At 37.1% G+C, this 10,771-nt stretch overlaps 1 protein-coding gene across 1 annotated transcript in view; it reads left to right on the top strand.

Moving 5' to 3' along the window:
• The window catches only part of CUNH7orf31 (chromosome unknown C7orf31 homolog), a 43,320-nt gene that overhangs the window by 16,720 nt on the left and 15,829 nt on the right, over nt 1-10,771 (top strand). The window contains exons 3-4 of the mRNA XM_011361673.2: nt 6,432-6,503; nt 8,498-8,527. Coding sequence (XP_011359975.1) covers nt 6,432-6,503; nt 8,498-8,527 — 102 coding nt within the window. The remainder of the gene's footprint in view (nt 1-6,431; nt 6,504-8,497; nt 8,528-10,771) is intronic.

Here is a 10,771-nt window from a genome sequence, read left to right as displayed (position 1 = left end):
GTCAAATGTTAAAAACCTGTTAAATAGATATGTAGTGCTCTGTGAATTATAGAATACTTTGAAATTCCTGGTAACCAGCCCTCTTTAATAGTTATAATAGCAGTGATAGCTGTAGTAGTTATAATACTTGAAGTTTAATATGACCATATGAAGCAAAATCACAAAATACACCTCTCCTGCTGCCTAAAAAAAATGAAACAAATACAGAATTTACCAGCAGGCCCCAAACAATAAAAGGGAACATTGCCTTATGCTATTAATTTTAATATACCAAGAAATTCTATGTAGTTTATTGCAGTTCCTAACTAAATGTTTCTCAAGAGGGTATCTGGGGCAGGACAATTCTTTGTCCCACACGTTCTAAGATATTTAGCATCTCTGACCCTTTACCTATAAATACCAGCAGCATTCTGCATTCACTGTGACAAACGATGAAACCACCCACACATATTTTCAAACTCTACCCGGAAGTGTTGGGGTCCAGGGGAAGCTACACTATTGGCTGAGAGGCATTAAGCCTAAACCCATCTCTACATTCCAAATGCATATTGAGGAAAGGTGAGTCTACAAAATCTTGATAATTCTCCAATTTGAAGAGAAGATTTAAAGATTGAGTAGGTAATCCTAATAGAAAAGAAAAAATGACTCAAGAGTAGAAGCCCCTATTTTAAAACGAGATCTCAAGAGAGATAAAGTTCCATAGAATGTGTAGTCTTCCAGAACACTATGTGGACTTGAGGAAATGGGCAGAAGTCCACGGGTAAGAGTCCTTCCCAAATGGAAGGAATGTGCCCTGTAGAGGACCTTTCACAGGATCCTGGCTCTATCTGACACCATGGGAGCACTTCTCTGCTGTCTCCATCCCACAGGCTGAAGAAAGATGGAGAGAATAATACTCAGCCATCAAGCTTGTAGCACAGACAGAAGGCAAACTGACCTCGGATGGCAAAAAAAAAAACCCACAAAAAACAAAAAAAAAAAACAGAATTCACCAGCACTATATCATAGCAAATAGCTGGATTTAGATTAGACAGTGCTGTCTAATTAAACACATATAATAAGAGAACAAATGGCCAGGCAACTTCGTAAATCAGGAAGAGAAAAAAATATGACATATCCCACACACACACACACACACACACACACACACACACACACACACGAAACCAGTCTAGGAAAAAACATAGCCCAGGAAATGAAAGTAGATTCCCTATAAAAGGACTAAATAAGTATATGAATCTGATAAAAGACCAGATAAGTGGACAACAGAATATTATAAAATGGGAGATCACAGGACTAAGAAAAAAAATAAGAAAACAATGCAAAACAACTCAGAAATCTAGGGGAAAAAAAGAACCAAGAAGAAACAGAATAAATGTGACTGAAAATTGACAGTGGTGTATAAGCACAATAAATCATGGGGAAGGCAGAGGGAAAGGTAAGAATATTAAAGCAATAAAAAATTATGGATATGAAGAACAAGTAAATCATCATAAGGAAAACTGATGTCCCAAATGAACAGAATCTAACAAGTAGAACAGAAAAAGTTGCTCAGAGATACACAAGAAAATTCCCATGAAATTAAGAAAGAGCTAAATCTGAAAATCAAAAGAACATACCATGTAATGGGGGAAAAAAAAAAAAACCCAACTAGAATGGAACTATTGACTTTGAGATCAACCTGGTTTTATTATTGAATTCATAAAGAAAGAGTTCTTTAGACATTCAAGCGGGAAAGGCAAAGCCCTACAAGGAGGAAAAATGAGGCTGACCTCTAGCCTCTACAGCAGTATTCAATGCCAGAAGACGTATCTTTAAAGTTTTGAGGAAAAGGAGATATAAGCCAAAGAGACTGCAGCAAAATTATCAAGCATAAAGGCTAGAGGCGGACATCTGAAGCACGAGGGAATCTGGAGTATGTAGCACCCAATCAGTCCTTCTTTTAAAAAAAAATATCTGAGAACGAAATTTAACAAACCAAAAAATTAATCAAAATAAAGAACTCGAGAACAGAGAAGCTGTGACAAAAGGGCAGATGGTGAACATCGAATCTATCCAACGTGATTTGAAGAAGTATTATGATGGAAACGGGTAAATGTTATAAGCCCTGGCCAAGTACAAATTATGTAAACGACCAAAACGAAGCCATCGGGGAGAGGAAGCGGAAGCGAGTGGAGCAGGGCTCATCTTATCTTTCATGCCTGAGCATCAAAAGGATCAAAAAAATAATGACTCCAACATCCTAAAAGTGAAAAACTTTTTTAAAATTTTGCACAGAACTTTTAGAAATGTGTATCTACACAGTGAAGAGATATTTACCTATGGTCAGGAATTCCTTCAGTTTTACTTTTTCATCTATTAAATGCTAATAAAATTTAAAATTAATTTTTTTTTTTTTTTTTAAGAAATGACATGAACTTTGAACCTATTCTTGAGACTTCAGTTCTGGCTAGAGCTGAAGATCTCCCCATTCTCACTTCCTTACAGCTATTTTTTAGAGAGATCTAGAGTCACATTCTGCACGGTGGTATTTGTCTACACTTTTTCATAATTATGCAAACTTTCATAATGAGGATGTGCCATCTCTATGCCACACATTGTGCCAAGGGCTTTAGAGACATCATCTCATCTAAATTAAATTGCATTTGCTCTTTTTTAAGTTCATTTTTCCAACAAAGTTATTTTTGTTCTTTTTAAATTAAAATTAAATTTTAATTTCACAAGTTATTCATTTGTACACATTAGGATTTTTAGCTGCAAACAACAGAATCCATTCTGGCTAGTTTAAGAAGAGGCTCTATTTGAGGATATTAGGTTAACTCACAGAACTGTGGAAGGACTGGAGAAACAGGCTAACTGATGAGCTTCCAAGAATAATAGTCTGACTCATCCCCAGCACTGGCCTCGTAGGGGAAACACCTCTGCTAGCCCTGGACACCTCTGCTAGCCCTGGACACCTCTGCTGCTACCGATTAGCAGTACGAATCAAATCCCCACCTGGAGCCTGTGTCTCAGGCTGCTCACGTTCCAGTCAAAGCCTAGTGCAGATGCAGATAACTGGCAGAACCCAGAGCGCACATTTGCACCCTGGTTCCCAGGGAGGCTGGGAAGTGGATTTTCTGGATTCTTCCTGGGGAAGGGGCTGTTCAAAACAAGGAAAACTAGCAAAACGTAGAGAAGGTATTGGAAAGATGTTAGAGAGCCATCAGCGCCAGTCGCTGTCACTGTAAACAACAGCAACAACGATAACGTGCTTTTCTGTTCGACCTGTGGTTCATGGACCAACAGGTCAACATTACCTAGGGGATGGTGAATGCAAAACCTTGGACCCCTGCCCCCCGATTTACTGAAACAGGTTCTGCATTTTAATAAACTCCCTCAGATGATTCTAACATGCAGCAAAGTTTGAGAACTTCTGCTCCAATGTAAGAAAATGCAACACTTGTTCATACAAATGAAAATGTACTCACTTCCCCATAAGGGGGAGACCCGAGTCTCATCGGTTATTGCATCCAGCTCCAAATCTAGGATCTCTGGGTGACCTTCACTCTTCTCTAGTTCACTTACGATCTTGTCCTGACAGTGCACGCGGATGCACTTCATAAAGTAAACCATTGCCAACGCACCCTATATGAAATAATAAGAAAAAAAAAGGAGAGGAAAAAATCAGTTAAAATATATAAAAGTATACAGGACACAGCAAGGAAATAAATAGAAGCCGTGACTATAGTTCTCATTTCTGCAGCTGGTCATGAGGCTCTTGATGGTGTTAACTTCCTTCCTCCACTACCTGTTCCACGTTTTCTTGCCCTCAGCCAGTACCTGGTGGGGCAACCCCAAATTTTGTTCCTGAGGCATCTAAGCTTTGAGTGGTTCTGCCTGTTTCAGGCTATGGCACTGGAAGCAGTACCAGGAGGTGTCCAAAGATTCCTTAAGTCCTAGAAATAAATCCTCCTTTCCCCATCACTGTAGCAGCGGTGCTCTTGCCCTTGACATTAAGGATCAATCATCCCAGCCTACATGGTATAGTCTTTTCTTGTCTGTTTTCTCCAGACTCATAAGGAGTCCCAAACTACCACATCATCAGTTCAACTCCCGATTCAAAGGGACCACTGTGGTGTCCTCTGATGGAACCATTTCTCCCCTGACCTCTACCAGCAAAGCCCAAGTGGCTGCGGAGGAAGTAAAATTCTTCTCGAGTGTAATGGGAAGTGTAACAGTGAGAAGCCCCACCCCCACCCCCACTCCCACCCTTTGCTTTTTAGTTTTAGACCATGCATTCTGTCTATGGGGGAAGCTATTTATTGGTCACTGGTTCAGAGTGTGTGCCACACCTCTGGAGGGCAACACTCAGCCATAATTGAATCTTCAACAGGCTATCCCGCAAATATGATAAGACCAGTGAATCCTTATTTCTTTTGTGAAAATTGAGTTCCTTAGTCAAAAGTAATGTTGGTTTAAGATGGCATTCAGGTGAATAAGGCATTCAGTAAGTACATTAATGATGTAATTGGCAGAATAGTGAGAAGGAAAGGAAAATCCACATTTAGAAGTGTCTAGTCCTGTGAGCATAAATCGCCTCTTTCGATGAACATTTTTGTGATGGAAGGCTCCAGTGTAATCAGCCTCCCACCAGGTGGCTGACTAGTACACGCAGTGATTTTTCTCTGTGAAGTACTTAGGGTTGGTAAATTCTGCTGGCAAACTCAAATATGAGGGAAAGTTCATGTTGCTGACTCTATACATAACTCCTGTCCCTGCCCCATGATAACTTAGTTTATGAAGTCATTAAGCAAGCACTTGGGTGACTGGAGAAAGCCTGACTGGTTCTCTCGATGAGCATTTTTGTGGGGTACAAAGAACCCTCACGCTCTACAGCCTTTCTGAGAGGCTGAGAAAGCAAGTTTTTTTGGAATCTACGTTAGGTAGATGTGATACAGGGTGGGTGTTCAAAAGATTTGGGGCAGCCACGAGGGATAGCTGAGCATGACAATTTATATTAAAACATTACAAGCACCAAGAGTGAAGGCTAATGTACACTATGGACTTTAGGTGATGATGACGTGTCAATGCAGGTGCATCAATGATGATGAATGTACCTCTCTAGTGGGAGGTGTTGATAGTGGGTGTGGCTACACATGTGGGGAGGAGAGGGTACATGGGAAATCTCTCTACCTTCCCTCAACTTTGCTGTGAACCTAAAGCTGCTCTTTCAAAATAAGTCTTTTATTTAAAAAAATCTAAGATGAGGTCGAGTCTGCTTTCAGCACCACCCCACCAAGCCCAGTCTCCTGCCGAGAGAGAACCACTGTTGCCACTTTGGTGTGCCTCCTTTCACACCTTTTGTTATGCATTTACATAATTATACATGCACCCCTTGAAAATATATGGTACTATTTTGTTTATGTATGGAATCATTTAACATATAGTATTAGGCAACTTGGTTCATTTTTTTTCTCTCTGCAATATAGAGACTGTAAATATAGTTCTCTCTCACTCTTGTGTTCCAAAACACGGATGCATCATAGGTTATTTAGCCATTCTCGTAGTATTTTCTTTTTCGCATTAACTATACGTAATGAACATGTTTGTATATGCCTGCTTGAGCTCATACACAAATGTTTCTTAAGGGAAAATCCTAAGTGGAAGTTATGGGTCACAATATATAAATGTTTTTAAGTTTAATATATAGCCCAAATGCTTTATATCGTCATGGTTTCATAGTTTCTGAAAGTATCCATTTCCTCATACTTTTAGCCAACGGTATTATGTCATCAAACTGTGTGATTTTTGCCCACCTAATGAGTATAAAGGGTATCCTGGTTATCAGAATGAATTTCTCTGAGTACTTTTTTCTGTTATGTTTTCTTATGTATAGCCATTTACATTTCCTTTTCTGTTCTTATTCTTTTTCCATTTTTATTGTTTGTCTTTTAGCTACAGGTTCTTATTAGATTTTTATGTTCTGGATATTAATCATCTTTACATATCTTTATTGCAAATATTTCAATCTGTTTTATTTGAGCTTTTTGCTGTCCTATCTTCAAAAGTTTTTCATTTGATACTATCAGATTTCCATTTGGTTTTTGAGTTTTAAAAGAAAAACCTTATTTAAAATGGTTTTCCTACCACCAAGAAAAAAAAATATTCTTGTATATTTTCTTCTACATTTTGTTTGTATAGGTTTTTTCTCCAATTCTTTAAATTTTTTTTTCAATTCTTTAAATTTTTAATCCAATGAAATATGTTGTTTTCCAACTGGTTAGTGAATTTTTCCAGCATTTGTTGAAAAGTAAATCCTTTCCCACTGATTAAAAATGTTATCTTTCCATATACACATGGTTATATTAGTCTTTTTGTCTTTTCCTATCTCACCATTACACTGTGTTAATTTGAAAAGATGTTCAACCTAATATTTTCTTTCTTTTCAGAAAGCTTCCTTTTGAACAACTCTATTATTTGACGCACAACAAAAAAAGTGACATCTGTGGAAGTGATTCTTTGTAAGTTTGGGGTTTCTTCTCCTTATGTGAGATCAAATAACATTTTTAAGTGGAAATGAGTTATATGAGGAAAAAAAGCTCCAAAATGAGACCTTTTAGAAAAACAAGTGTTCCTTTTTTTCAATAGAGATAATTAGTAATAGAAACAAGACTAAACAAATAACAAAAAATAAAACAAACTAAAAACACACTAATCGTTTGTGGCATTTAAACCAGTAAAGAAAAAAATAGGAATACAGAATAGTAAATGTTTGAGGGGTTCATACAGGTCTCCCTTGTCCATTCCTTGCCTTTGATCTAGTTATTCAATCTAATAAGAATCTGTCGTGTTTCTTAAAAGGTTCATAGAAAATGCCCCAGTGCCCTCAAAATAATCTTATTCAGAATTTTATGAGAAGAGAAGTTCATTATGACAATCTACAAGCAACTCTTAATAAATAAAATTACTTTCTAAGTCTCTTTTTTGGATAAGGAATACTTGTTCATTTATCCTTTGCTTAGAGGAATTATTTTCTAGTAATTAAATTATTTTTCGCTCTTTGATATAATTTGTTGTATATAATACAAAAGCATACTTTTTAATTTTCATATAAAAATAAAACACTGGCAGTACAGAAGTAACAATGAAAATACGACTTATTTGCCTCTATTAGAATTGTTAGGAATCTGTTTATAGGAAAGAAGTTAGTATAGAATTTGGCCACAAGAGGGAGCCAAAAAGACATAAAATTCGTGATTACTAGGCCCTGTTTATACCCTTTGGGATTACTAAACTTTGAAAAGTAGATATATAGAGTGGCAGTGGAATAACAGACCGGTTCAGGTCAAGGAACTGGTGTCTCTGAACATTTTTTCTTTTCATTCATTTCACTTTTAATCTTTGAATGTCTTTTAAAAGCTTCTCTTTTAATTTTTTTCCCCATTTTGAACCAAATCAATTTTAGGCATATACTTATCAATATCATAGCTAAATTTGTCAGATGAGAAAATTTTTAGATGACGATTTAATGTTTCACATGTAAGAGCCAATCTAGTAGCTGCAGACCCCTTGGATTCTTTGCCCTTTTCCCAACTCAACTGGAAATATAACTGGAAGACAAGACATGCTTCTTTTTAGTTCCAAGACTACAATGAAGAAAGATATAAACTCTTTATGGTTCATGCGAATTATGTAATATATTATAGACTAATAAAATTATATGACTAATATACCATTTTCTAAAAATTAAAGAGTATATTCAATTTTACTGATCTTTGCTATCGACTGATTAACATTCCGTTCATTTTCATGCCTGAAATATTTCAGAAATATGTGCACAGGCTGAAACTAATTGTTGGAATCCAAGGAAAGTGGATGACAATCTGTCCCTGGTATGGACTTTGTCGCTAGGCTGCAGTATTATTTCTTGGCGTGCACGGCTCGGAATAATTAGTAAATACACAACCTTCAAAGGAACTGATTCGGAAAAGGCATGCCTCTAGGACCTTGTTCAGTTTTGTTCTAGCCTGTCAGCTGGGAGAGATCAGCAATCCTGAGCAAAGGGACAAAGCACACATGGTACTAACATATCTTCCCCAAGCGGGCCACACACAGGTCACTGTAGGTCCTGTAATTGCACCGTATGCATGGTGTCAGGCTGCCTCGGAGCACTCCAGCTACTGCCTGCCTATGAGGGTGAATGTCATTGGAAGGAGTTGGTCCTACTTGCACTGCAAATAAGAAACGTGAAATAGGTGGTGAGTGGGACCGAAGTTAGAATAAGCAGAATGGAAAAAAAATGATCATTGGACAGCTGAGATATGATAACATCATATCTCTGGTGAATTATTCAGTGTTCCAGAAAGTCAATCAAGATATTATAAAGTCAATCCAATCTTAAAGACACCATTTGGAAAATGCATGCATCTTTATTCTTAAGTAAGTTTCTAATAGGAACATAAGCTTTAGAAAGACCTTAATATTAATTAGGATGTGTTTCCTATTTTTATTCTAGGATGCCCAAACCACCTAATTCAACAGTAGGGTGAGTATACAACTTATATTTTCTTTCTCTGTTATAATCAAGAAAACATTTTTTGTCAATCCATAGGTTAGTATGAGGACAAATGAGACGTCATGAAAGGTTTTAACAAGTGGGAGGAGAAGCTGATACAAGGTCAAGGTGACAGTATTACTGATTTCCCTCAATTTTATATGCCCTGGTCACTTTTTTAAAATAAACTTTTAATTTTAGTAGTTTTAGATGTATAGAATTATTGGGAAAATCATGGGGAGAGTTCCTCTATAACTTATACCCAGCAGTTTTCCCTACTATTAGCATCTTACATTAATTAGTATGGTACACTTGTCACAATTAATGAGCCAATACCGATGTGCGCTTATTAACTAGCGTCCGCACTGCCTTAGATTTCCTCAGGTTTTCCCTCATGTCCTTTTTCCGTTCCAAGATCCCATCCAAGGGACCACATTACATTTAGTAGTTGTGTCTCCTTCTGTACCTTTGGCTGTGACTATTTCGCAGGCTTCCTTTTTTTCCATTTCATTTATGACCTAGACAATTTTGAGAATTACTGGTCAGATATTTTGTAGAATGTCCCCCAACTGGGATTTGCCTGGTGTTTTTCTCATGATTAGACTTAGGTACTGCGTTTTAGGGAGGAAGACCACAGAGGTAAAGTGACAAATTTTTCTTCGCATTCTATCGAGAGTAAATGCTACCAACCTATCACTGTTGATGTTGACCTTGATTACCTAGCTGAGATGGTGTTTATCAGGTTTCCCCACTGTATAATCTTTTTTCCTCCGCTTTCCATACTGTACTCTTTAGAAAGTCAATATGTGCAGCCTACACTTAAGGATCTGGAATTATGCTCCACCTCCTTGCAGACACAATACCTACAGAAATTAGTTGGCGTTCTTCTGTATGGGGCTTTGTCAGTTCTTCCTATTTATTTATTTATTTATTTATTTGTCTATTTATTTATTTATTTATTCAATCACATTCATATCAGTAGGGACTCGAGAATATTTATTTTGTACTTTGGTGCTTTAGTAGAAATTCTGTGCTACTTTATTACTCAAATTGGCCATGGGGAACTCCTTCAGACGGCTCTTATAACCATATCCCTATCGTTGTGGGTTGTTGTGGTTGATGTGTGTTTGTTTGTATACTTCATCATTTATTGTTGTGGATTTTTTTTTTCCTTTTAGCACTTCCTTACTTTCTGGTACTACAAGACGCTCCAGACTCATCTTCTGTATTTCCTATCTTACTCTTAGAATCAGCCATTTCTCTCAGGAGCCCAGTCCCCTCCACTGGAGAATGGTATTAGAAACCAAGATGTAATCACTAGGTGTGCTTGGTGCTCCTAGAGTCACTATCAATCTTAACTGAAAATAAGTCAACAGTTAAATATTGTTTTTCAGTGAAAGCAAAGATCTGTTCAAAAGGCTGTTAAAATTAAAGGTTGTCTGGGGTTTTGCTTTTTAAAAACAACCAGGTAAGCCCTTAGTTCTGACTTTTCAAATTCTCTTCAAAGCAATATGAAAAGTAAAGTCCTTGGTTGGGTTCTTTTTCTCAGATCGCCTTTCTGCTCATTGCCTGATAAATTCTACACTCTCATCTACATGGAAGAACTGCGTAACATCTTTTTTTTGGTGTCCTGTGGACACGAGTTTATTATAGGGCGGGTACAAGTTGTAAGTTGAGAGGAGGGGGCAGGGGGATTGGGGCAGCACTGCCAGCCTGAGGCCAAGACAAGAGGCCAGGGGGCCCACAGCCAGTGGTCAACAGGGCAGACTGAGTCTGGAGACAGCCCATGCCTCTAACTGAATGATTTATAGAAAAGAAACTGAATTCTTTTACTTAAATGTGTATGTGGTTAAGTGAGTAATTGATGTTATACCTTTTCTTTATTATTTCTTCTCTATTTAGGGACTCAAGACACAAAATGAAAAGTAATCTCTAAAAATCATTTAGTATAACAAGAACAAAATTATTTGCTACTTACTCTTAATTTAAGGAAATAAATATACATTCTGGTAATTTAATACAGTTGTACTCAAAACTGGAATGAGGTACAACCTGAAAATTTAGTTAAAGGTATAATTTTGCAACTTTTTTAACTAACAAAAATAACCTTTGCAATATTATTGAATGAAATCTCATAATATATAGAGACTCAAGACACAGAGAGTCCACAGCTTTCAGGTCTTAGAGTAAGCCACATTTTCCTAAATCATTACCAGATATAACTTAATATATTTT

This window comes from Pteropus vampyrus, unplaced genomic scaffold (assembly GCF_000151845.1).
Source record: "Pteropus vampyrus isolate Shadow unplaced genomic scaffold, Pvam_2.0 Scaffold69, whole genome shotgun sequence".
NCBI classification, from domain to species: domain Eukaryota; kingdom Metazoa; phylum Chordata; class Mammalia; order Chiroptera; family Pteropodidae; genus Pteropus; species Pteropus vampyrus.
The sequence above is the reverse complement of the archived record's forward strand: the minus strand, read 5'-3'. Positions and strand labels throughout refer to the sequence as shown.